The sequence below is a fragment of the Scyliorhinus torazame genome, chromosome 5 (assembly GCF_047496885.1).
Source record: "Scyliorhinus torazame isolate Kashiwa2021f chromosome 5, sScyTor2.1, whole genome shotgun sequence".
NCBI classification, from domain to species: Eukaryota; Metazoa; Chordata; class Chondrichthyes; order Carcharhiniformes; family Scyliorhinidae; genus Scyliorhinus; species Scyliorhinus torazame.
Window position 1 is genome coordinate 87,712,011 of NC_092711.1, and position 27,862 is coordinate 87,739,872.

The 27,862-nt window shown below is 46.9% G+C and overlaps 3 protein-coding genes across 6 annotated transcripts; 2 read left to right on the forward strand and 1 right to left on the reverse strand.

Annotated features, from left to right (window-relative positions):
- Positions 1–1,777: 1,777 nt before the first annotated feature.
- Positions 1,778–11,230, forward strand: LOC140418812 (uncharacterized). 4 transcript variants are annotated; one of them, XM_072502426.1, is made up of 2 exons: positions 1,778–2,064; positions 9,721–11,230. In XM_072502426.1, exon 2 carries the CDS (start codon positions 10,090–10,092, stop codon positions 11,059–11,061), a length of 972 nt encoding a protein of 323 aa, XP_072358527.1. In that variant the 5' UTR covers positions 1,778–2,064; positions 9,721–10,089; the 3' UTR covers positions 11,062–11,230. The 4 variants fall into 4 exon arrangements, with proteins under 4 accessions (XP_072358527.1, XP_072358525.1, XP_072358526.1 ...); XM_072502424.1 differs by lacking the exon at positions 1,778–2,064 and adding an exon at positions 4,238–4,367; XM_072502425.1 differs by lacking the exon at positions 1,778–2,064 and adding an exon at positions 9,030–9,080.
- LOC140418811 (uncharacterized) lies at positions 3,289–5,993 on the forward strand. Its single transcript, XM_072502423.1, has one exon. The coding sequence runs from the start codon at positions 3,289–3,291 to the stop codon at positions 4,321–4,323; it is 1,035 nt and encodes a 344-aa protein (XP_072358524.1). The 3' UTR covers positions 4,324–5,993.
- Positions 11,231–15,993: 4,763 nt separating the features above from the next.
- On the reverse strand, positions 15,994–17,301 carry LOC140417771 (BTB/POZ domain-containing protein 17-like). The gene has a single exon (XM_072501237.1). The coding sequence runs from the start codon at positions 17,299–17,301 to the stop codon at positions 15,994–15,996; it is 1,308 nt and encodes a 435-aa protein (XP_072357338.1).
- Positions 17,302–27,862: the final 10,561 nt, after the last annotated feature.

Below are 27,862 nucleotides of genomic sequence, written 5' to 3' on the forward strand. Positions count from 1 at the left end.
CAGACAATCAATTCTGGGCGTGACTAACAGCAGCAAAAGTAACAGAATCCAATGCCTGATGTCACTTGTGAACTCGCTGATGTCACCGTTCTTTAGGTGCCTCAGTGAATCTCTTCCTTTTCCCCACACAGAGCAGGTGAACGGCCTCTCCCCAGTGTGAATTCGCTGGTGCATCACCAAGTTGGACTTTGTGAATCCCTTCCCACACACGGAGCAGATAAACGGCCTCTCTCTGGTGTGACCTCGCTGGTGTTCAATGAGGTTGGATGAAGACCTGAAATTCTTTCCAGAGGATGTGCAGCTGAACGGCCTCTCTGGGATGTGAACTCCCTGGTGGTACTAGAGGCTGGATATCCGGGAAAATTCCTCCCCACACAGGGAGCAGGTGTACGGCTTCTCCCCAGTGTGAACTCGCTGGTGTGCGGTGAGGTTGGCTGAAGACCTGAACTTCTTTCCACAGGGAGTACAGTTGAATAGCTTCTCCTCAGTGTGAATAAGCCATGTGTTAGCAGGTGAATCTCTTCCCAAACTCTAAGCAGATGAATGGCCTCTTCCTGGTGTGATCTCGCTGGTGTATTGCAAGGCCTGCTAATTGAGTACACCCCTTCCCAAACACTGAGCATGTGAACGGCTTCTCCCCAGTGTGAATGCGTCGATGGTTCCTCAGCAGGGATAGGTTTTGAATCCTTTCCCACAATCTTCACATTTCCAAGGTTTCTCTATGGTGCTGGGCTCAGTGTGGCTGCATCAATGGATTTCCAGATGGGATGGATAATTGAATCCTTTACCACAGTCCTCAGATTTCCACAGTTTCTCCATAGAGCCGGAGACAGTTAAAGCAATGACCATATACCAAACACATTTAATATTTCTCCACACTGTCACTGGTGCACTGAGAAACTATTGACGCATTCACACTGGGGAGAAGCCGTTCACTTGCTCAGTGTGTGGGAAGGGGTTTACTCAATTAGCCAGCCTCACATTAAAGCTTTTCCCACAGACAGCAAGGCAATAAATGTATTTTTCTAGATTCAAAGGTCCATTATATTCAGATCCTGATTAATCGAGTGCCTGTGTCAGATCTTGATGTGATGTTTGGTTTGAGTTTCCCATCTGCAAATCCTTCCCCATAAATATCCTGCTAAAGGAGTTTACAAGAGTACCCAGTGTCAGTCCAGGATAGAAATTTTGAACATTAATTCCAGTTTCTGTGGAACATTTCTTCCCTCTCGTTCCCCCAGAACTGTAAATCCCCGTCCCACACACACTCCCTCTTCATTGGGCTGAAATCCAAAAATGTTTTGGCAAATTATTTCCGGATCCTTTTAACGATCTGGAGATAAATTCACTCATGATTTGTGACAAAATATGAATCTGAATGTGCAAAGATGTGCAGGTTAGGTGGATTGGCCATGATAAATTGCCCTTAGTGGCCAAAATTGCCCTTAGTGTTGGGTGGGGTTACTGGGTTATGGGGAAAGGGTGGAGGTTGGGTAGGGTGCTCTTTCCAAGAACCGGTGCAGACTCGATGGGCCGAATGGCCTCCTTCTACACTGTAAATTCTATGAAATCTATGAATCACCCTGATTGAGCAGACACAATAACAGACGTTAACCTTGTGTCCAGAACTGACTGTGTTAAGATTTTCTCAGTGGACCCTCAGTCACCATCACTGACACTAACTTTAAATTCCAGATGTTATTAATTGAATGGATTGGAGCCCATGTCCCCAGAACATTTTCCTGTCTCTCTGGATGACTAATGCAGTGACATTGTCACTGGGTCAGTATCTCCCCCCTGGTCTCTATGAGGTTGTTTGTGGAGAGAAGCGGAAGCGGCGGATAGTCACTAACCTGGAACCTCACAATGTCCAGGGAATGATTGACGGCATATCCGGGCCAATAGGGAAAGAGGAGGCGGGACTGGAGGACCGAGCGGGAGTGACTGGTCCTCCAACCAATCCGAGTGAGCGAGGGCCGGGCTGGGCTCGGTCGTGTGAGGCATGCGCAGTGTGATTAATGGCGGCGTCGAGACGGTTCTTTTTCGGTACGATAATCCGCAGAGGTGGGTATGGCGGAACCGGGGGGAGCTATGGATCAAGCGCGCGGGGGGTGGAGAAGCTTTGTAAACATGTTATATGAACCGCAAACTCATGAAAAATAACCTACCGATATCCGGGATGGCCCCCCCGCCCTTTGCACAGAGCAAGGCCGCAGCTTTCCTCAGTTCCAAACCCGGATTAATGTCCGCCATCTTTGTCGGGGGCACTGGTAGCAGGGCGGCGCGATCCCCATCTTTATTGAAGATACTGACAGCGAGGGCGCAAGCGCACCCGCCATCTTTGTTAGGGGCAATATTTTTGAAATTTATCCAGTAACAGCGCGAACAAATTGTTCATTAAACTGCTTCACTCTTTCGCCTCCAATTTGTTATCGATAACGCCGAACAATGATATCAGGTCAATGACAATCATTTGTATTCATATTGTGTCTTTAACAGAATAAATCTGTCTATAAAACCAAAAGGAAAAAATGATGGTTTCTCCAGCAGATAAACTGACACTAAAGTGGAGCCGGGCAATGTAACTGAGGTGGAAATAGGTGGTCTTGGTGATGATGTGGATATGTGGTCAAAATATGTCCTTCAGCCTCAGACAGTTAACAAGTAGAGGGATGGAATTAGTGATTAGAGAGGGAAATTTGTGATGGTGACTGGAGAGAATGGCTTCAGCTTTCCCAGTGTTTAAAGGCTGGAAAGTTCTGCTCCTGCAGCACTTGATGTCAGACAAGCCAGCACAGTGTGTGTGAGTTGGAGATGAACTAGGAGGTGATGATCTTCACTTGCACCTCCTACACGGGTGCATCCAGGCAATGGAGGTTGATGGATTAGAAGATTCTGTCAGAGTTTCGGTGAAGCTGTAGATGTAGAAAATCCCTCTCTTTCACCCTCTGTTTCTTGCACCCCTCTCACCCCCTGTCTCTTCCTCTCACCCCCTTCTGTCGATGCTAGATTATGTGTAATCCCAGATTGAGTGGTGGGATCCATTCCGTGAACAACATTAGTAAACCAGCCTGATTATTATGACAATCCAGCAAGTTTCACAGTCACTTTCCTCGTGCCGACCTCACAAATTACCAGATTCATTCAGCAGAATTTTACAACTTGCCTTTGTGTTTCTGTGGGCTCTCTCTCACGTCCTTTATTCTTTTTGAAATCTATATCACAGGATATTAGAAAGGGGAGGATTTGCAGTCAGGAAACTGAAACTAAAGATCATATCAGGATCTCATGGACGCGCCCAATCTATTGCAACCTGAATATCATCGGATTTTGAAGATGGAAGAAAAAAGCACCATTCACAGTGAGGAGAAACCGTACACGTGTTCTGTGTGTGGACGAGGGTTCAATCGATCATCTGGCCTTTCAAAACATAAATGTAGGCATGATGGGGAGAAGCCGTGGAAATGTGAGGACTGTGGGAAAGGATTCAATTACCCATCAGAGCTGGAAATTCATCAGCGTGGTCACACCGGGGAGAGGCCATTCACCTGCTCGGACTGTGGGAGGGGATTTACTAAGTCATCCATCCTGCTGACACACCAGCGCACACACAGTGGGGAGAAGCCATTCACCTGCTCTGACTGTGGGAAGAGATTCACTCAGTCATCCACCCTGCAGAAACATCAGCGAATACACACTGGAGAGAAACCATTCACCTGTTTGTGTGGGATGGGATTCACTCAGTCATCCACCCTGCTGACACACCAGCGAATACACACCAGGGAGAAGCCATTTACCTGCTCTGAGTGTGGGAAGAGATTCTCTCACCAATCCACCCTGCTGACACACCAGCAGGTTCACACTAGACAGAGACCGTTCAACTGCTTCGAGTGTGGGAAGGGATTCATTAATTCATCACACCTGATGGTACACCAAAGAGTTCATACTGACGAGAGACCTTTTAAATGTCTGGACTGCGGGAAGTGTTTTAAAACCTCGCAGGAACTGGTCTCCCATCAACAGGTTCACACTGATGAGAAACCGTTCAGGTGCTCTCATTGCGGGACTGGGTTCAGACGATCGTCTCATCTCACTGTACACCAACGCACTCACACTGGGGAGAGGCCATTCATCTGCTACAAGTGTGGAAAGAGATTCACTCAGTCATCCGCTCTGCTAAGACACCAGCGAGTTCACACTGGGGAGAGGTTGTTCATCTGCTCTGATTGTGGGAAGAGATTCATTCAGTCATCCAACCTGCTGACACACCAACAAGTTCACACCGGGGAGAGACAGTTTACCTGTTCCTCGTGTTGGAAGTGATTTTTCTCGTCATCCGCCCTGCTGAGACACCAGCGAGTTCACTGGTAACTGGTGATTGGATTTTGTTGTTACTCACAATGAGAACCGAGCCCTTTCATTGTAATCTGTTTCTGCTGATGTTAATACATTTCAGACCAGTCATAGAGACAAATATCCTGGACAAAAATCAAATATGCCATCTTTGTGTTAAACATGCTGTATCGTGTATTTTTAATATCTGAAGGGTTCTCCTTTTGAAGGGTTCTCCCCTCCCCTGTCTCCTCCATTTTCACCTCCGACAACAAGTGAGGAACTCATGGAGCTTATTTGTCATTAAGATTGAGACAATCCAATCTGCTGCTTCCCTCCCTCCCACTAGCACACTGGACCAAACTGTCTCTACAGTCCCCCTTGTCCATGATCTGAACTCACATCTTTCTCCAGTTTCTCTCCTGTCAAACCTTCTCATTGATCATCCTGTCCATGAGACCTTCCGGATTCTCCCTTTACCATTTTCCCACTAAATTACTGATCACTCAACTCCCCACATTATCTGATATTGTTAATGGTTCTGTCTCTTCTGGTTCTGTCCCTCCCACCATTAAATTCACTCTCATTCAACCGGGAAAAAAAACCTTTGACCCCATCATCCTGGCAACCTACCGTTCCATCGCCATTCTCCCTTTTCTCTCCAAGTCCCTGTACTCGGTGTCCCCCAAGGATCTATCCTCAGCCCCTCCTATTTCTCATCTACACGCTGCCACTCGGTGACATCATCCCAAAGCACCATGTTAGATTTCACATGTACACTGACATCACCCAGCTCTACCTCACCACCATCCCTCTCCATTCCTCCACTGTTACTAAATTATCAAACTGCTTATCCCACATCCAGTGCTGGATGGGCAGAAATTTCCTCCAATTAAAAATTTGGGAATATCAAAGCCATTGTCTTCAGTCACCATTAGAAATTCCATTCCCTAACCACCGAGTCCATCCCTCTCCCTGGGAACTGTCTGAGGCTGTACCACACTCTGCACAATCTCTGTGTCAGATTTGACCCCAAGATGAGTTTCTGACCCCATCTCCACACCATCACTAATACCAGATATTTCAATCTCCATAATGTCACCTGTGTCCATATCACCCCAGCTCATCTGATGCTGAAACCCTCATCCATGCCCCTGTTACCTTTAGACTTGATGATTCCAATACAGTACTGACCAGCCTCTCACATTCACCCCCACGGAAACGTGAGATCATCCCAAACTCTGCTGACTGTGGGCTTTCTCACACCAAGTAGTCCTGTTCACCCATCACCCCTGTGCTCACTGACCTACACTGGCTCCTTATGTAGGACAGTCTTGATTTTAAAATTCACATCCTCTACCTTGTTTGCAAATCCCTTCATGGCCTCATCCCTCCCTATCTCTGTAATCTCCAGTTTTACAACCCTCTGAGATATCTGCACTCTGCTCACTCTGGCCTATTTAGCATTCCCCATTTTAATTATTCCACCATCAGTGTAGGGCCAAGGCCGGAAACTGTGAAATTCCCTCTCTAAACCTCTCCGTCAACGGTGCAATTTTAAACAGTGTAGAATCAAATATCGCAGCGGTGGTGGGGGTGAAGGGTGGTAAATGTCGACAATTGGGTGATTAAACTGTTGATCAAGTTGTTTAAAAAAAAAAGCTAATGGGGTCCTCAGTTTATTAATGTAGACATGGAGTGCAAATGCAAGGAAGCTATTGGGAATCTTTGTAAATTACTGATTACCCAGCAGTGTGGAAAATTACTCAGGTATGTCCTGTACACAAAGAGCAGGACAAATCAAACCCAGCCCAATACCGCCTCATCAGTCTTCTCTCAATCATCAGTAAGGTGATGGAGGGGCCATCAACAGTGCTATCAAGTGGCACTTGCTCAGCAATAACCTGCTCTTGGGTCATGTCTGTGCGGCGTCTGCACATTGAGTCTCCGGTTTCCTCCCAGAAGTCCCGAAAGACGTGCTTGGTAGGTGAATTGGACATTCTGAATTCTCCCGCAGTGTACCCGAACAGGTGCCGGAGTGTGGCGACTAGGGGCTTTTCGAAATAACTTCATTGCAGTGTTAATGTAAGCCTAATTGTGACACTAATAATGATTATTATTAGATTATCATTGATGCCAGTTTGGGTTCTGGCAGGGTCACTTAGCTCCTGATCTCATCACAGCCTTGGTTCAAACATGGTCAAAAGAGCTGAACTCCAAAGGTAATCTGAGAGTGACTGTTATTTAAACCAAGCCAGCATTTAACCAAGTATTGCATCAGGGAATCCGAGCAAAACTGGTGTCAATGGGAATCGGGGGAAACTCCGCTGGTCATAACTTGCACAAAGGAAGATGCTTGTGTTTGTTGAATGTCAATTATCTCAGTTCCAGGACATCACTGCAGGAGTTTCTCATGGCAGAGTCCTAGGCCCAAAATCTTTATCAATGACCTGCCTTCCCTCATAACTTCAGAATTGGGGATGTTAACACTGCTTCTCACGGTGCCAAGGTCCCAGGGTCGATCCTGGCCCTGGGTCACTGTTCGTGTGGAGTTTGCACATTCTCCCCAAACTTTCCGTGGGTTTCGCCCCCACAACCCAAAAGATGTGCAGGCTAGGTGGATTGGCCACACAAAATGGCCCATTAATTGGAAAAAATTAATTGGGTACTCTAAAAAAATTTTTTTAAAGAATTGAGGATGTTTGCATGTGACTAAATAATGTTCAGGACCATTCACTGCTCCTCCGACACTGACGCAATCTGTCGAATTTCAGACAGCAGGACACAGAGATGATAGGTAGAAAGTAATGAATAAGGTTTATTACGATACAAATCCAAACTCCTTCACTCCCCAAAGAATCTCCTTCCTTGATTGTCCCCAGACGAGGATTTTATGTGAGATGGGGCTCTCCCTGTTAAGGGGAAGCCCCGCTCCCTTAAAGGGGCAGTTCCTATTCTGGGGAGGTCATGGGAAATTGTATGGTCCTGTCCCGGGACCTCCATTGGGGTTATAACACAATCCATGTCCAAATGCAGCAAGACCTGGGCAATATCCAGGCTTGAGCTGAACGTGGCAAGTTACCTTCACACCACACAAGTGCCAGGTAATGACCGTCTCTAACGAGAGAGGATCTAATGATTGACCCTTAACATTCAATGGCATTACCATCGCTGAACCTCCCACAATCAACATCCTGGGGGTTAGCACTGACCAGAAAATGAACTGGACTAGCCATATAAATATTGTGGCTACCAGAGCAGGTTGGAGGCCAGGAATCCTGTGGCACGTAACTCACCAAAGCCAGTCCACCATTTGCAAGGCACAGGTCAGGAGCATGATGGAATATTCCCCAATTGCCTGTATGAGTGCAGCTCCAACAACATTCAAGAAGCTTGACAACATCCAGAAAAAACAAGCCCATTTGATTGGCACCCCATCCACAAACATTCAATCTCACTACACCGGCGAACAGTAGCAGCAGTGTGTACCAGCTACAAGATGCACAATCACTCACCCAGGTTCATTTAGGCAGCACCTTCCAAACTCATAACCTCTACCATCCAGAAGGACAAGAGCAGCAGATACATCGACACACCACCACCTGGAGGTTCCCCTCCAAGTTACTCCTGACTTGGAAATATATTAATGTTCTTTCACTGTCGCTGGGTCAAAATCCTGGATGCAGCCTCATCCTCGAGTTATAGAACAGACTTTCTCCTGTCAATATAGAGCTGCAGGATTGGACTGTGATTTGTTTATTGCTCATCTTCAGTTAATACAGTTTAGGAGTGATTTAAATTTAAAACAAGCTTTTGAGACATGATGGTCTATTCATACATAAATGAGATGCTATAATGCTATAGGGCACAAACTGCATCCAACTAGGGCTGATTTACATCAGAAATAAATATTGGAATAAACATGGATCCGGCATGGATGTGATTAACAGCAGCAATAACTGCAGAATCAAAAACAGTTCGGTGGGGTTACAGGAATAGGGTGGAGGCATGAGCTTAAGTAGGGTGTTCTTTCCAAGGGCCAGTGCAGACTCAATGGGCCGAATGGCCTCCTGCACTGTAACTTCTATGATATGATGATAAGGTGGAGTTGAACTCGTGTCTCTAGCCCACTGTGCCACCCCACATCTGTGGACACTAAGTGGCAATTTAGTATAGCCGATCCACTTAACGTGCACATCTTTGGATTGTGGGAGCAAATCAGAGCACATAGAGGAAACGCACACAGACATGGGGAGAAAGTGTAAACAGTCTCCCAAGGCCGGAATTGAACTTGAGCCTCTGGTGCTGTGCCACCGAAGTACTTCACTCAGCCACCCCACATTTTGAGTTTACATTTGACTGGAGCTATTGGATTCTGCTGTCGTGTTGGAAAACTTTAGGGCATTTGAAATTCTCCACCAATTCCTACTCCATCTTTCTGATGGATAATGAAGGGTCTGTGCACATTCCCCCCCAATATCCACATCACAGCAAAAAAGATCACGAGTCACTAATTAGGATTTTCGATGGGGCTGTATTTACCCAGCATTCCCGCGGTAGTGAATGTCCCCCATTCACATCAGAGGAATATGCTGCGCAGGCGCAGTAGTGACCAGTATGGGAGCATGCGCAGTGCGAGCAATGGCGACGAGGAGAGTCGCTCATTTGTTGTCTCTGCAGCGGGAAGGATGCGGAAACTGACGGAACGATGGAGCCGGATCTGGAGAGGGAGGGTTTCTAAACACCTGGTGAGGGCCTCAAATCCAGAATCAGACTCTGCAAGTCCCGCGTTTCCAGCTCCGGGTCTTTATTTCCCCCAGACCGGGACAACACGTTTTAAAATCAATGCCCCGCTCTCGGGCTGCGCCTGTTACTCGCCGCCCAGAGGAGTCTTTGGGCCATATATTTATATTCAGTGAGAGGTCGCAGTCTCCGTCTCGTTACCTGAAGGAATTGCTTCGCCATTTGGTTTGCACTACAACCCCACGCTCCCAATCACTGCCCAGTGTGGAGGGGGCTGGGTAAGTCAGAGGATCTGCTCCTGGACCTGCTCTTGGGCCTGGTTAAAGCAGCAGCCTGTAGATCGGCAGGGGGTAACTCCGGCTGTCGGCCCCTCTTCTGTGGTCTTGTCAATCCCCGGGTTGTCCTGGAGAGGGAGCGTGCGGTGTCTAGCGGAACACTTGAGACCTTCCACACTGGCGGCCACTTCAGGGTGCAGAATGTCCCATAGACACTGGAAACAACATTCTGGTGTAGTTGAGAAGGAGGTTTGATTGGACCACAAGTTTGGGGAAACGAGAGAAAAAATCCATAGAAACTGGAATTGTCTGTTCTGAATTTCTATCCTGTACTAATGGTAATACTGACACTGTCAATGTCTTTTACAAGGTACAAGAGGACGTTGATTTGCAGATGGGAAACTCAGACCAAATATCACATCAAGATCTGACAGAGTCACTTAATTCATCAGGACCTGAATATCATCGGTCCTTTAATGTGGAAGGAGAAATGTTTGTTGGTTCTGTCAGTGGGAAAAAATTTCAAACATCAGTGTGACTGGAAACGCACCGAGACCCACACAACACACACCCGAGTGAGAGTGTTCCAGTGAACTGAATGTGGAAAGACTTTAACCAGTTACACAGCCTGAAAAAACAGTACATCATTCATAACGGGGAGAAACTGTACACGTGTTCTGTGTGTGGACGAGGCTTCAATTGATCATCCAGTCTGGAGAGACACCAGGACTCGTACACAATGGAGAAACCGTGGAAATGTGGGTATTGTGGGAAGGGATTCAATTACCCATCCCTGCTGGAAATGCATCAACGCAGTCATACTGGAGAGAGGCCGTTCACCTGCTCTGTGTGTGGTAAGGGATTCATTCAGTCATCCCACCTGCTGACACATCAGCAAGTTCACATTGATGAGAGGCTGTTTAACCAGTCAGACTGTGATAACTCTAAAAGCTCCGAGGACCTGGTCAAGCACCAGGTTGTTCGCACTGAGAGACAGTTCAGTTGCTCTCACTGTGGGAAGCTATTCAAACGATCACAGAATCTCATTGAACACGAACGCACTCACACTGGGGAGAGACCATTCACCTGCTCTGTGTGTGGGAAAGGATTCACACGATCATCCCACCTCGCTACTCACAGACTGGTTCACAGTGATAACAGACCTTTCAAATGTACTGAATGCGAGAAGAGTTATAAAACCACAAGTGATCTGCTTATACACCAGCGGGTTCACAACGAGGAGAGGCCGTTCAGATGTACAGTGTGTGGGAAGGGATTTACTCAGTTATCTGGCCTCCAGAAACACCAGCGAGTTCACACTGGGGAGAGGTCATTCACCTGCTCCTTATGTGGAAAGGGATTCATTTATTTAACCAGCCTCCGATCACACCAACTTGTTCACTCGGATAAGAAACCTTTCAAATGTTCTGAATGTGAGAAGAGCTTTAAAACCACAAGTGTTCTGCTGAGACATCAGCGAGTTCACACTGGGGAGAGGCCGTTCACCTGCTCTGACTGTGGGAAGGGTTTCACCCGCTCATCCCACCTGCTGACACATCAGCACACGCACACCGGGGAGAGACCGTTCACCTTCTCTGAGTGTGAGAAGGGATTTACTCGCACAGCTCATCTGACACAGCAACAGGTTGATAAATGTCTGCAGGGTTTGGATTCTGCTGTTATTGCTGCTGTTAATCACATCCAGCACTGAACCATGTTCATTCAGACTTGGAGTTTGTTTTTGCTGATGTTAATAATCCCTATAACTGGGCTGGAGTTTAATCTTCTGAATATATGTCAAGTGAATTAATATTGTTTCAGACACACTTTTGAAACCTTCATTTCACCAGGATAAGAAGAGATTAATTGGTGTCCTGTTACTGGCTGCTGCATTTTTGTGACCTTTCCTCCTTTCTAACTTGAGATTATTTCAGTTCTTGCACCTTCAGTTACTCTCACAACCGTGTCCCAGCTCCCCATCACTTCCCGTGTGTCTGTCATAGCTTTGGCATCCAGGGGAAGTATTGGTAACAAACCCAGGATCACTAAACACAAAACCCAGTCATTTGTACTGGGGATCTGGTCAAGCACCAGGTTGTTCGCACTGAGGGGCAGTTAAGTTGTTCTCACTGTGGGAAGCTGTTTAAACGATCACAGAATCTCATTGAACATGAACGCACTCACACTGGGAGGAGTCACATGAAGGTGGTCAGTACAAATGATACAAGGGCATCCAAAAAAAGGATCCTTACAAACTTCTGCACTGCGGACCACCTAGAATCATATCAAATCTCTGGGAAAAGACTGCAGTCGACCAGCCGTGTGGAGGCAGCACTGAAATTAGTTCAGTTTGTTTCAATTTGTACTGATGTGCTTGTCTCCCAATCACTGAGGACAGTGATGTTTGTGGAGCCTCCTCCTCCTGTGATTTGTTTAATTATTCACCACCATGGAGATGTAACAGGACTGCAGCTTTGATCTGAACCGCTGTGTGTGAGATTGCTTAACCCTGCCAAGAGCATGCTGCTTCTGCTGTTTAACACGTTTATAGTCTCCTGTTATAGGGTCACCAGATTGGAATCTGTTTCAGGGAAACCTGGTGCTGCTCCTGACATGTTCTTCCCCACTCCATGTTGAACCAGGGTTGGTCCCTTGGCTTGATGGTAATGGTAGAGTGAGGGATATGCCAGCCTATGAGCTTACAGATTGTGTTTAAGTATTGTGCTGCTGGTGGCTCACAGCACCTTATGAATGCCCAGTTTTGATCGAGATCTGTCCTGAATCTATCCCATTTAGCACAGTGATGGACAGGACAATGGAGGCTATATTTTATATTCCAGCCCCCTTACAGAAAAGCCTTCCTAATTACTTGCCGTTCCTGCTTGTTACCTTTCTGGGATTATTTTAGGACACCCAGTCCACTCTGTCCAGCAGCATTCTGCACTCTCTCCATTTAAATAATGTTCTGGTTTTTCTATTGCTGTCAAATGGGCATCCTCACATTTTCCCACATTTACTCCATCTGCTAAAGTTAATGTCCACTCACTCGAACATATCTGACCCTTTTCAGACTCTTTGTATCCTCCTTAAACAACTTGCCTTCCTACCTATCCCTGTATCAACAAGTTTGGCACAAACACAGTTGGTTCTTTCATTCACATCATTGATATAGGTTGGAAATAGTTGAGGCCCCGGCACTGATCCCTGCAACACTCCATTAGGTACAGTTTGCTAACCTGAAAATAGACAAGGATGCGCAGTGGTCCCAATATAATAATGGACAGATGAATCAACGACCGGTAGGTTGGTGAGGATGAGGTCGAGTGTGTTTATCCTTCTTGGTTCCCTCACTACCTGCCGCATGCCCAGTCCAGCAGCGAGAGCTCCTTCAGGACTCAGACAGCTCAGTGGTGGTACCAAGCGAGTCTTGGTGATGGGCATTCCCCCACCCACAGTACCTTGAATGCCCACCTCCTCAGTGCTTATTCCAAGTAATGTTCAACCTGGAGGAGTATTGATTCGGTGGCTGAAGGAGGGCAGTAATCGGCATGAGATTTCCTTGCCCATGTTTGACCCAACACCATGAGATTTCATGGGGCTCAGCATCAATGTTGAGGACACCCAGGACCATCTCTCACACTGTATACGTCCGTGCTGCTATCTCTACTCTGGTCTGACCTACTGGTGGGACAGGACATTTTGACAGGAAGAATAAAAGAGAAGCACATTATCTAATTGGTGAGAGAGTGCAGAGCTCTTCAGTTGCAGAGGAATCTGGGTATCACAGAATCTACGGCATGGAGACAGAACCTTCGGCCCAAACTGGTCCATGCAAGTCCATCTAAGCTAACCCCATTTGGCCCATATCCCTCTAAATCTTCCTGATCCATGTATACACCTTTTCAATGTTGTCAATGTCCCTGCCTCAACCACTTCCTCCGGTAGCGGATTCCACATACGTACCACCCTATTAAAAAGTTGCTCCTCAGATTCCCATTAATTCTTTCCCCTCTTAACTTAAAGCTATGCCCTCTAGTTCTCGATTCCCCAACCCTGAGAAAATGACTGTGCATTCACCCTGTCCATGCCTCTCATGATCTTATACACCTCTATGAGATCACCCTCAGTCTCCTACGCTTCAAAGAAAAAGGTCCTGGCCTGTCCAATCCCTCCCTATAACTCAGTCCCTTGAGTCCTGGCAACATCCTTGTAAATCTCTTCTTCACTCTCTCCAGTTTAATAACATCTTTCCCATAGCAAAGCAGCCAAAACTGAACACAATACTCCAGGTGCGACCTCACCAACGTCCTGTACAACTGCAACATAACTTCCCAACTTCTATACTCAGTGCCCTGACTGATGAAGGTCAAAAGCCTTCTTCACTGCCCTATCTACCTGTGACTCCACCTTTAGAGAACCGTGCACCTGAACTCCAAGATCCCTCTGTTCCATGATACTCCCTCAGGCCCTACCATTCACTGTGAAAGTCCTACCTTGATTTGACTTTCCGAAATGCAACTCCTCACACTTACTGTATTGAACTCCATTTGCCATTTCTCGGCCCACTTCCACAGCTGATCAAGATCCTGCTGCAATTTCTGATAATCTTCCTCAATGTCTACAATATCACCTATTTTAGTGTCTTCTGCAAACTTACTGATCATGCCTTGTACATTCTCATCCAAATCGTTGATATAGATAAGCAGATACAGCTTAATTGGGAAAGCTAACAGAATGTTGCCCTTTATTGTGAGGAGAAAGTTGATTACATAAATAGGGAGGTTGTGCTTCAGTTATCCAGAGCACGAGTGGGACGATAGCTCCAATACTGAGTACAGTATTGGTCTCCTTATTTAAGGAAGGATGGAAGGGTGTTGGAGGCAGTTCAGAGGTTTACCAGACTAATACCAGGACTGGGTGGGTTGTCTTCTCAGGAAAGATTGGGATTGTATCCCCTGGGGTTTAGAAGAGTAAGAGGCAACTTGATTGAAACATACAAGATCCTGAGGGGTATTGACAGGGTGGGTGTGGAGAGGATACATCCTGTTGTTGGAGAATCCAGAACTAGGGGTCACAGTTTAAAAATAACCTGTCGCTCATTTAAAACGGAGATGAGGAGATTTTTTTTCTCTCTGAGGATCGTGTGTCTCTTCCTCAAAGGGCTGTGGAAGCCGAGTCTGCGAATATTTCTAAGGCAGATTTTTGGATTCTTGGTCAGTAAGGTGGTGATAGGTTATCGGGGGCTGCGGGGAGGTAAGCAGGATGCAGGTTTGAGGTTACTATCAGATCAGCCACAATCTGATTCAAGGAGCAGACACTAGGGGCTGAGTGGTCTGTTCCTGCTCCTAGTTTGAATGAGACATCGGCAATAAGGTGTGATCCACTGAGTATGACCATGTCAGCTTGTTACTGACTGGACTGTGGAGCTGTAGGCAAAGCCATGTTTAATAATTAATTTTAGTTTATGTGTAATGGTCAAGTAATTGAATCATAGAATCTCCACAGTGCAGGAGGCCATTCGGCCCATTGAGTCTGCACTGACACTTGGGACGAGCGCCCTACCTAGGCCCACTCTCCCGCCTAATCCCCATTACCCCACCTAACCTTTTGGACACTAAGGGGCAATTTATCATGGCCAATCCACCGAATCGGCACGTCTTTGGACTGTGGGAGGAAACCAGAGCACCCAGAGAAAATCCATGCAGGCACCGGGAGAATATCGAAACGTCACACAGACAGTCTTCTGCCTCCCTCCCTTTTTAAACAGCATTGTGACATTCGCCATTTTCCAGTCCTCTGGGACCCTTCCTGCCTCCAGTGATTCCTGAAGGATCACCACCAATGCCTTGACAATCTCCTCCGCTATTTCTTTTAGAACCCTGGGGTGTAGTCCATCCAGTCCAGATGTGTTCTATTGAAGTATTAACCTGAGAAATTGTAATATAAAACAATACAGAGTCTAATGTCACAATAACTAAGACGGAGCCCTGTAATATAAATGGAAACATGGTCTTCAGTAGTAATAACAAAGACTGGGCCTGGTAAACTAAATATGTTTCATGTAGTAATTAATAAGGTCAGAATTATTTTTTATAATGATCTGCAATTACAGTTAGAATTACATTTTGAAATGCTGAAAAATAAATCGTGAAAATAATTAGTTATAATTATGGAATACATTTGCAAACAGTAATGGGTTTGCACACAAGTAGAGATCTTAGTTTTATTTGAAAAGTACCAGGAGACAAGGGTTCAGTTATGTGGAGCGATGAGAGATTTGTGGAATCATTCAACACAAAACAAGACCATTCGACCCATCATATCCGTGTTGTCTCTTTGAAATAGTTCTCCAGTTAATCCCACTCCAGGGCACTTTTCCTACACCTCTAATTTTGCCACTTTGAGTCTGTATCCAATTGCTTTTTGAACGTAATTATTGAAAGTAGTGACCCAGTCAGGCAGTGCACACCAACCAGATCAAAACTTCCGCCTGAAATAAACACCTCCTCATCCGGCCTCTTGCTCCTTTGCAGATGATCTGAAATCTGTGCATCCTCTGGTTCTTGCTGGTTGGAAGTTTCTCCCCATCCACTCCATCAAAACCCTTCCTGACCTAAACACCTCAATTCAACCTCGCCTGGATCTACTGACATTTCTCCCAGATGGTTTGTCCAATAAGGTGCAGCTTCAATGTGTCATTGCTGATGTAGTTCTCCCGCTCCGACAAGGGGATCAGATCTTTGATCTGGGCATTCCCCGAGTGCGGAACTTCGAGTGTCTTCATATCATTCACAAACCATACGCCATTGACACATCGGTAAAGCAGAATGTTCAGCTTGTGAGAATGTGTCTTACCAGCTGGGTCACATTTGCTCACCGAGGCAGAGAGAGTGGAAAAATCATCGTCCTGCCGAACATTCTCAGAACGCGGGCGATTGACCTTTGGCCGCTGGATTAACATCCTTTGACCTTTTGGGGAAAAGGTAACATACCATTGAGTCTTCAGTTTGAAATTGCTGCTCGATAATGATGACGGAATAGATTGTTTCCCCATCATGCCATATCCTTTGATGTCCCAGGCGTGGCTGAAACTTTCTGACGTATACAGCCTCATGGTAAATGGGATGGTGGTAATATCATGGTGCTGGCTGATGGCATCCGTGGGTAAAAGGTGCACTTGGTAGACCAGCAAACGTTCCTGGAGCAGGTAGCTGGAGATTGCCTCGGGCAGGCTTCCTCTGGCTTGGAGATCATACAGTTTCTCTGGGGCCAACATAGGGTAGCGAATGTGATGCAGCATTTCCTCAGTATGGGCAGGATGCAGGGACAGCCAACTCACCAGGGCTTTGAAAAGGACTTCATCTTCCACAACCAGGTCCGACCTTTGGAAGAGAGCAGAGAGTTGGTGGGGTTCCATCGATAACCAGTCTGGGGACTTTATGATGGTGCCAATGTTCCAGGCTATAAACCGGAAGCATTTCTCTTCCAGTTGGGTCAGGCCAATCAGCTTGGCATATCTCTGCCATGTGATGGCACGGTTGGAGGAGCCCAGGGCAGCCACATTGGCCAACAATAACTGCTGGCAGCTTTCTCTCAGCTCCTGGACGTTGTACTCTTCTGAGAGAAGGTGAAGGGGAAGCACATTCATGGTGCTGAGGGTGACACTCCCGTTGTAGAGATACCTCAGGAAATGCTGGAAGTGATCCAGGCACTCCTCTTCCTCAGTGAGGTGGACAGTCTGGTCTTTAACATCCGACCAACGCTCAGTGTCCAACAGGGTCCTGAAGACATCGCTGCGCACAACCAGGATGAACTTGTGGGCGTTCAGTGTGAGCTTTTTGTTCACAATCAGTTTGATGTCGCTGAAATCCTCCTTGTTGAACAGGGCAGAGAGGGTATTCACGAAGCTGGTCTGCTGATCGAGAATCGTCAATGGCCCAGTGACATCCATCATCTGTCAGTGAAGTTCAGCACTAACTAACTAGGAGCAAGGAGACAGTGAGCAGGGATAATGGATACCAATGGAGAGCAGAATGTGACTAACGGAGCCTCCTTACCCCAGCCTTCACCCAGGGATCTGTACTGGGGTCTCAGATACTCACTATATTTCTGAACAAGTTGGGTGAAAGGCTATTTTTAAAATAAATTTGGAATACCCAATTCTTTTTTTTTCCAATTAAGGGGCAATTTCGCATGTCCAAATCACCTACCCTGCACATCCTTTTGGGTTATGGGGGTGAAACCCACGCAGACACGGGGAGAATGGGCAAGCTTTACACAGACAGTGACCCGGGACTGTGACTGAACCCGGGTCCTTGGTGCCATGACAGCAGTGCTAATCACTGCGCCACCGTGCTGCCTCTGGGTGAAAGACTAAAGACCATATTTCTAAGTTTGTTGATCACACTACGATGGCATAAAAATAAGTAATGTAGATGGGATAAGAAGGGGTGGCGCAGTGGTTAGCACTGCTGCATACTGCAGTGAGGACCCGGGTTCGATCCCGGGTCACTGTCTGTGTGGAGTGTGCACATTCTCCCCGTGTCTGCGTGGGTCTCACCCCCACAACCCAAAGATGTGCAGGGCAGGTGGATTGGCCATGCTAAATTGCCCCTTCATTGGACAAAAAGAATTGGGTAATCTAAATTTATAAAAAGATAGTAGATGGGATCAGAAGCTGGGAGAAAGTTACAAAGGTGCATTGTGACAGGTTAAGGGATTGGACCAAACATTCCATTCTGAATGCTGGGAAGCGAGGAGCGGATAAGCAGAAAACTTTAAGCATCCAAATCTGCTTGACAGATAGAAAAATAATGTAACAAGATAATGGATTGTTGGCCTTTACCTGGGGGAACTGGACTACAAATAGGTTGACCTTGTGTTTCAATGATAGAGAGATCTGGTTCCATCCATCTGGAGGCTGTGCTCAGTCCAAGGCATCACAATACAGGAAGAATATGTATTGGCCTTGGAGGGTGCAGCACAGATTCACGGGAATGTTGAGAATAAAAGTCCAGACTCACTGAAGAAGAGGCATCAATCTCTCCTCCTGTACAAGGTATAATTTCAATCTTCCTGTTTGATATAGGATTGATTCTCTGTCTGTCTCTCTGATGTGCTTTGTCACAAACTCTCTTTCTATCCCTCTATCATTGCCTCTTTGGTTGTCTTTTTCTCTGTCATAGAATTTACATTGCAGAAGGCCATTCGGCCCTGAGTCTGTACATACGAACATAAGAATTAGGAGCAGGAGTAGGCCACCTGGCCCCTCGAGCCTGCTCCGCCATTCAATGAGATTATGGCTGATCTTTTGTGGACTTAGCTCCACTCTCCGGCCCGAACACCATAACCCTTAATCCCTTTATTCTTCAAAAAACTATGTATCTTTATCTTAAAAACATTTAGTGAAGGAGCCTCAACTGCTTCACTGGGCAAGGAATTCCATAGATTCACAACCCTTTGGGTGAAGAAGTTCCTCCTAAACTCAGTCCTAGTACTGGCCTTGGAAAGAGCACCGTACTTAAGCCCAGGCTGCCACCCTATCCCTGTAACTCCACCTAACCTTTTGGACACGAAGTGACAATTTATCATGGCCAATCACCTAACTTGCACATCTTTGGACTGTGGGAGGAAACCGGAGCACCCGGAGGAAACACACGCAGACACGGGGAGAAAGTGCAAACTCCACACAGACAGTCACCTGAGGCCCTGTAGCTGTGCGGCAACAGTGCTAACCACTGTGCCGCCCTCCATACCTGCCTGGCTATGTCTCTCTCTCCCTTTCCTGTCTCTCCAACTCTCTGTATCTCTCTATCCCGGTCTCTTCCACTATCTCTGCTTCTACTACTCCATACCTGTATTGCAGTAAGATGCTACAGTAAAGTCAGAGTTCTCGCCACTGATTTAAACGTTTGAACGAACGACACTCTACTGGATCAGGCAGGAATCTTTAGCTCCTTACTTTCACTTCCTGGTTCTGACGCGATTTCTCAGTGATCGGGAACAATAAATTCCACCAATCCCACACAGGAGCCACCAACATAAAACCCTCAAAAACAAACTTAAAGACAGAAAGAAAAACTCCCGAGGGACATCACAGGTATGCAATATCAGACAAAACAAAATGTTTACCAAGCCAAAGGAGGAGGAAAGAGCAGAATCTGGATCAGTGAAGTGGGTTTAACACCCAGCTCTCCCTCAACATCACTTCTCTTGACCCTCTCCAGACTCCAAAATCTCACACTGGGTTCTGACACCCAATTGGAAAAATGAATAATTCATATATAGATATATAATTGCATTAGAAGCAGTTCAGAGATGGTTCACTGGACTAATTTCTCAGTTGAAGGGCTTATCTTATGAGGATAGGTTGAACAAGTTGGGCTTGAACTCACTGGGAGTTATGAGAGACAATCTTACAAAAACATGGAAGATGCTGAGGGGATTCGATAGGGTAGATATCTGGAGGCAGTTTCATTTTACGGGGAAGATTAAAATTAGTGGACATTTCAGAGAGCTCCCTCTTAAAACAAAATGTGGAGATGCCGACATTGGACCGGGGTGAGCACAGTAAGAAGTCTTACAACACCAGGTTTAAGTCCAACAGGTCTGTTTCAAATCATTAGCTTTCTGAGCACAGCTCCTTCCACAGGTGAATGAAGAGGTGGGTTCCACAAACACATATATAGACAAAGTTAATGATGTAAGATGATACTTTGAATGGGAGTCTTGGCAAGGAATTCAGTCTTTGCAGGTCCAGGCGGCACAACAGGAGAGAGTGATAATCACAGGTTAAAGAGGTGTGAATTGTCTCAAGCCAGAACAGTTGACAGGATTTCGGAAGCCCAGGCCAGATGGTGGGGGTGAATGTAATGTGACATGAATCCAAGGTCCCGGTTGAGACCGTATTCATGCATCCGGAACTTTGCTATCAGCTTCTGATCGGCGATTCTGCGTCATCACGCATCCTGAAGGCCGTCTCGGAGAACACTTACCCGAAGATCAGAGGCCGAATGCCCTTGACTGCTGAAGTGCTCCCCGACTGGAAGGGAACATTCCTGCCTGGCGAGTGTCACGCAATGTCCATTCATCTGTTGTCACAACCTCTGTAAGACATGTCAGATCATTGACATGGATACCCCATTACACGCGAGAACACCACCCACCAGGTACAGGGCACATTCTTGTGCGACTCGGCCAACGATGTCCACCTCATACGCTGTAGGAAAGGATGTCCCGAGGCGTGGTACATTGGCAAGACCATCGAAAAAGTCTCTATAATCGGTGTGACTGCCTTGGTGTCTCAGCAGGTTGGATGAACAAGTGAATCCCTTCCCACACACAGAGCAGGTGACCGAATCTCTCCATTGTGAACTCGCTGATGTCTCAGCAAGTTGGATAAATCTCTGAATCCCTTCCCACACATGCAGCAGATGAATGGCCTCTCCCCATTGTGAATGCGCTTGTGTGTCTGTAAGTGGGATGACTGAGTGAATCCCTTCCCACACTCAGTGCAGGTGAATGGCTTCTCCCCAGTGTGAACTCGCTGGTGTCTCTGCAGGTTGGATGAATCACCAAATCCTTTCCCACACACTGGGCAGGTGAATGGCTTCTCCCCGGTGTGAACTCTCTGATGTCTCAGTAGATCGTACGACATTCTAAATCTCTTTGTGCAGTGACAGCAGCTGAACGGTCTCTCCTCAGTGTGAATGTCTGCATGATGGTCCATCAGTGCAGTGTTTAGAAAGCAACTCCCACAGTCAGAGCATTTAAAATGTTTCTCATTGCTTTGGGTGCCTTGTTGTTCCAACAGACTAGACGACTGAGTTAATCCCTTTCCACACGTGGAGCAGATGAATGGTCTCTCCCCAGTGTGAATGTGACGGTGCTTCACCAGGCTCGATAACTGAGTGAATCCCTTCCCACACTCCGAGCAGGTGAACGGTCTCTCCCCGGTGTGAATGTGTTGGTGTTTCAGCAGGAGGGATGAGTGAATGAATCCCTTCCCACACTCGGAGCAGGTGAACAACCCCTCACCTGTGTGGAATCTCTGGTGATTCCGCAAGGCGGATGACCGTGCGAATCCCTTCCCACACTCAGGGCAGGAGAACCGCCTCTCCCCAGTGTGAACCCGCTGGTGTGTCAGCAGGTTGTATGAATCACTGAATCACTTCCCACACTCAGGGCAGGAGAATGGCCTCACCCCAGTGTGAACTCGCTGGTGCCTCTGCAGGGTGGATGAATCAATTAATCCTTTCCCACACACTGAGCAGGTGAACGGCCTCTCTCCGCTGTGACTGCGCCGATGGGTTTCCAGCTCACAGGGAGCACGGAATCCCTTCCCACAGTCTCCACATTTCCACGGTTTCTCCATGTCGGTGGCTGTGTCTCCAGGTTGGATAATCAGTTGAAGCCTCGTCACGTGTGAGGTCTCTCCCCGCTGTGAATTGTGTGATGATTTTGAGGCTGTGTAACTGGTTGAAGCTCTTTCCAGTCAGTAAACTGGAACACTCACTCGGGTGTAGGTTTATCTCGGTGCTTTTCCAGTCACACTGATGTTTCCACAGTCAGTTCACTGGAACACTCACTCGGGTGTGGGTGTATCTCGGGGCTTTTCCAGTCACACTGATGTTTGTAACCCTTTGAAGCAGACAGAACACACAAACATTTCTCATTGTAGATGCAAAAGCCGATGATATTCATGTCCTGATGAATCGAATAACTGTCAGATCTTGTCTTGATGTTTGGTTTGAGATTTCTGTCTGCAAATCCTCACTTCTAATATCCTGTGAAAGGAATTTACAAAATTAATTCGTGAGAACAGGATAGAAATGCAGAACAGACAATTCTAGTTCCTGTGGAACATTCTTTCCTTCTTCAATCTTCAAAATCTGCTAATCTCCAGACCACACGGTCTCCCTCGTTTCCCCCCTGCAATATACACACTCGCAATTCTCCTGAAGGTGCTGATTCAAGCTGATGGACAGATCCATGCTGACTACCTCTTGTCCTAGACTCGGAGATCACAGGAAATGGGAGCAGAAGTAGGCCACTCGCTCCATCAGGACTGCTTTGCCATTCAATAAGATTATGGGTGAAAAGTTTGCCCCTTTGTCTTCCCTTTTCACCCCAGCAGCCTCCGCATTAAAAGGATCATCTGCCATTTCTGTCAAATCCAGCACGATGCCACCATGAAACAGATCTACTCACCACCCCAGTCAGCATTCTGCAGGGACCGCTACCTCTATGACACCCTGGTTGAATTACTCAGTGAATCCCTCCCCACACATGGAGCAGGTGAATGACCTTTCCCTGGTGTGAACTCACTGGTGTTGCTGCAGGATGGACAATCGGCTGAACATCTTCCTGCACTGAGAGCAGATGAATGGAGTGGAACCGGAGTGAATGCACTGGTGAACCATCAGTGAATGTGGGTTTTACAGCTCTTATCAGTCTCAGCATTTAAACCCTCTCTCTGCAGTATGAACTCACTGTGTGTGGGGTGGCTGGCTGGAGGAGTTGGACACAGAGAGATATTTGTCCGGGTGGATTGGTGGAAGTGAGGAAACTAGCAGAGGCAGCTGATTGGATTGTCTCACACTTATTGGAGGGGAGGATGGAGGAGACAGGAGAGGGAGAACATTTCAAAAGGACCTAACTTGTCTTCGAGATATTAAAAAGATTCAACATGATGTGTGTGAAATAGAAAGTTGACTTTTTTCACTTTTATCCATTATATTAACTACAATAATTGGGCTGGAGTTTATTAACAACGGCAGAAACATCCTCCAATGAACATGGTTCAGACCTGGATGTGATTAACAGCAAAGTTCAATCACTGCCGTTACTCGTGAAGTCGCTGGTGTCTCAGCAGGGCGGATGAGTGAGTGAATCTCTTCTTACACACAAAGCAGGTGAATGGACTCTCCCCCGTGTGAACTCGCTGGTGTGTCTACAGATTGGATAAGGTAGTGACTCTCTTCCCACACTTGGAACAGGTGAATGGGCCAGACGCAGTGTGAGTGCGCTGGTGTATCAGCAGGGCAGATGACTGAATCAATCCCTTCCCACAACTGGTACAGGTGAATGGCCTCTCCCCAGTGTGAGTGCGCTGGTGTATCAGCCAGTTTGATAAGGTAGTGAATCCCTTTCCACACATGGAGCAGGTGAGTGGTTTCTCCCCAGAGTGAACTCGCTCATGTGTCAGCAGGTGGAATGAATGAATGTATGCCTTCCCACACTCGGAGCAGGTAAATGGTCTCTCCCCAGTGTGAACTCGCTGGTGTACTGTAAGTTGAGATGACCATCTGAACCTAGTCCCGCAGTGAGAGCACCTGAATGGTCTCTTGTCACTGTGAACACGTTGATGGGACATAAGTTCACTGGAGCTTTTAAAGGACTTCTCACAGTCTGAGCATTTGAAAGGTCTCTCCAGTGTGAGTCCGCTGGTGTTTTGGAAGGTTGTTTGACTTTGTAAATCCTTTCCCACACACGGGGCAGGTGAATGGCCTCTCCCCAGTGTGAGCGTGTTGATGTGCTTCCAGCTCTGATGGGTAATTGAATCCCTTCCCACAGTCCCCACATTTACAGGGTTGCTTCCCTGTGCGACTGCGCTTGTGTCTTGACAGGCCAGAAGAATGGCTGAAACCTCGTCCACACACAGAACACGTGTACGGTTTCTCCCCACTGTGAACGGTGCTTTTTCCTTCCATGTTCAAACTCTGATAATATTCGGAGTATGAGATACTGAACCACTTCATCAGAGCCTGATGTGATGCTTGGTTTGAGTTTTCTGGCTGCAAATTGTCCCTTTCTGATACCCTGTGAAATTGATTTAAAACCGAAAATAGGGAGTGAGAGAGAACCCACAGAAACACAAAGGCAGGTTGTGAAATTGAGCTGAATGAATCTGGTCATTTGTGGGGCCGGCACTGGGAAAAAGTGACCATGAAAACTGCTGGATTGTCAGAAAAACCCAGCTGGTTCACTCATGTCCTTCAGGGAACCTACAGACGACACTAACCTCATGTCAGAAAGAGAGAGGGGATGAGGCGGGCGGGGGGGGGGGGGGGGGGGGGGGGGGCGTGTTCCGGGGAGTATTTTATATTCTTACAACTCCATCAGATCTTTGATAGAATCACCCAAACTCGGAACCTCTACCCAGCAAAACCAGGACAATAGTTTTTAAATTTAGGTACCCAATTCTTTTTTCCCCAAAATGGGCAATTTAGCGTGGCAATCCACCTGCCCTGTACATCTTTTTGTTGTGGGGGTGAGAGCCACGCTTACACGTGGAGAAAGTGCAAACTTCACATGGAGAGTGACCCGGGGCCGGGATTGAACCTGGGTCCTCGGTGCCGTGAGGCAGCAGTGCTAACCACTGCTCCACCCTGCCGCCCAAAACAGGTGTATGTGAAAACTATCACCTCTAAGTTTCCCACAAAGTCACATTCATCCTGACCTGACTGGCATCCAGAATAGAATGAGCAGAAAATTTCTTCAAGTAAATATTGAGAAGATCAAAGCCAATGTCTTCAATCCCTTCCACAAACTCCACTCCCTTCCCACTGACCATCCATCTCCCTGGAAACTGAAACAGACAGATCACAACGCCAGTATAATATGTGACCCTGAGATAAGCTTAACCACAATCTACACCATCTCCACTCCAGCTCAAACTGAAACAACAAAGGCTTTCACAAGGGAATTGGACAAGCCCCTGAAGGGAATAGAAGTGCTGGGCTACTAGGGAAGGGTTGGGGAAATCGGACTTTCTGATTTGCTCTTGCAGAGAACCAGCAGGGGCACAATGGGATAAATGGCCTCCTTCTGTATTGTAATCATTCTATTGCAGCACAACATACAAATTAGGAGAAGTGGGTTATTCGGCCCCTCTAGCCTGCTCTGCCATTCAATATCATGGCTGATCGAAGAATAACTACAACTGGACATTTTGCCTACCCACAGTAATCTATCCCGGAGGCCAGGGACCAACCTGCAGACCCAGTACGTCCCCCAATACAAGGGACCAACCTGCGCACCCAATACGTCCCCCAATACAATTCAATGTTTAATTGGTCCATCTCTATATCTAGAATAGATTCAGTGACCATTGGCTGCTATAAAATAAAAGCAAAAGACTGTCGTTGCTGAAAATCTCAAATACAAAGAGCAAACACTGGACAAACTCAGCAGGAACTTAATCAAGGATTCAGGAGGGCTAAAAGGTCACGAAAAGTCATTGGCAAACAGGATTAAGGAAAAACACAAGGCTTTTTATACATATATAGAGAGCAAGAGGGTAGCCAGGGAAAGGGTTGACCCACTCAATGACAGGGGGGGGAATCAATGAATGGAGCCAGATGAAATGAGCGACGTACTAAATTAGTACTTTGCATCAGTATTCACCAAATAAATGAAATGAAAATCGCTTATTGTCACAAGTAGGCTTCAAATGAAGTTACTGTGAAAAGCCCCTAGTCGCCACATTCCGGCGCCTGTTCGGGGAGGCTGGTACGGGAATTGAACCATGCTGCTTGCCTGCCTTGGTCTGCTTTCAAAGCCAGCGAATTAGCCCTGTGCTAAACAGCCCCTAGAGAATGACTGGGTGGATGATGAATCTGCGGAAGGGCGTGTAGATATTCTGGGTCACAGTGAGATCAAAAAGGAAAAGATTTTGGGCGCCTTGAAACCATCCAGCTCGATATCTCCCAAGGGCCTCATGGGATCTACCCCAGAATACTGAGGGAGGAAATTGCTGGGGTCTTGACAGAAATAGTTGTATCATCACCGGCTACAGGTGAGGTCCCAGAGGACTGGAGCATACCTAATGTTGTTCCTTTGTTCAAGAAGGGTAGCAAGTATAATCCAGGATATTACAGGCTGATGAGCCGCCTTACAACAGTGCTTGGGAAATTATTGGAGAGGATTCTTCGAGACAGGATTTACTCCCATTTGGAAGCAAGTGTACTTGTTAGCGAGAGGCAGCATTGTTTTGTGAACGGGAGGTCGAGTCTCACTAACTGATCATGTTTTTCGAGGAAGTGACGAAGATGACTGATGAGGGTAGGTCAGTGGATGTTGTCTACATAGACCTCAGTAAGGTATTTGACAAGGTCCCTCTTGGTACTCTGGTACAGAAGGTGAAATCACACGGGATCAGAGGTGAGCTGGCAAGATGGATAGAGAACTGGCTAGGTCATAGAAGACTGAGGGTAGCAGGGAAGGGTGCTTTTCTGTTTGGAGGGTTGTGACTAGTGGTGTTCCGCGGGGATCAGTGCTGGGACCTTTGCTCTTTGTAGTATATATAAATGATTTGGAGGAAAATGTAATGGTCTGATTAGTAAGTTTTCGGATGACACAAACGTTGGTGGAATTGCGGATAGCGATGAGGCCTGTCAGAGGATACAGCAGGATTTAGATCGTTTGGAGACTTGGGCGGAGAGATGGCAGATGGAGTTTGATCCGGACAAATGTAGGGCAGCACGGTAAGACATTGGTCAGCACTGGGGCTTCTCAGCGCCACGGTCCCAGGTTCGATTCCCCGCTGGGTCACTGTCTGTGCAGAGTCTGCACTTTCTCCCTGTGTCTGAATGGGTTTCCTCCGGGTGCTCCGGTTTCCTCCCACAGTCCAGAGACTTGCAGGTTAGGTGGATTGGACAGGCCAAATTGCCCTTAGTGTCCAAAACTGTTAGATGGGGTTATTGGGTTACAGGGATAGGGTGGAAGTGAGGGCTTAAGTGGGTCGGTGCAGACTCGATGGACCGAATGGCCTCCTTCTGCACTGTATGTTCCATGTCTATGACTTCCTTACTGTGTACTCAATGCCCCTAATAATAAAGCCTACAATACTTTCTGTTTTATTAACTGCTCTCTCAACAAGCACTGCCATGTCCATTAGCAAATTTAGTTCCAATACAATTTGTTCCATCACCCAAAGATGTGTAGGTTAGGTGGATAGAGGCTGTTTAGCACAGGGCGAAATCGCTGGCTTTGAAAGCAGACCAAGGCAGGCCAGCAGCACGGTTCAATTCCCGTAACAGCCTCCCCGAACAGGCGCCGGAATGTGGTGACTAGGGACTTTTCACAGTAACTTCATTGAAGCGTACTTGTGACAATAAGTGATTTTCATTTTCATTTCATTGGCAATGCTAAATTTCCCGTTAGTGTCCAAAGATGTGCGGGTTATGGGGATAGGGTGGGGGATTGGCCTAGGTAGGGTGCTCTTTCAGAGAGTTGGTGCAGTTTTGAAGGGCTGAATGGCCTCCTTCTGCACTGTACAACTGCTATGGTTCTAAGTCATTAACATAGATCTAGATAGTTGTGGCCACAACACTGATCCCAGGGGCAGTCCATTAGTTAGTGTGTGCCAATTTGAAAATGACTCATTTATCCCAACTCACTCTTTGCTGTTAGTTATCCAGACCTCGATCTGTGCGAATATATCACCCACAACACCATGAGTTCCTATCTTATGCAGTAACCTTCTTTGTGATACATTACTGAAAGCCTTT

Excerpts from the sequence above, each read along its gene's own strand:
- LOC140418811 (XM_072502423.1), top strand. The coding sequence starts at position 3,289 with ATGGACGCGCCCAATCTATTGCAACCTGAATATCATCGGATTTTGAAG.
- LOC140417771 (XM_072501237.1), bottom strand. The coding sequence starts at position 17,301 with ATGGATGTCACTGGGCCATTGACGATTCTCGATCAGCAGACCAGCTTC.
- LOC140418812 (XM_072502426.1), top strand. The coding sequence starts at position 10,090 with ATGGAGAAACCGTGGAAATGTGGGTATTGTGGGAAGGGATTCAATTAC.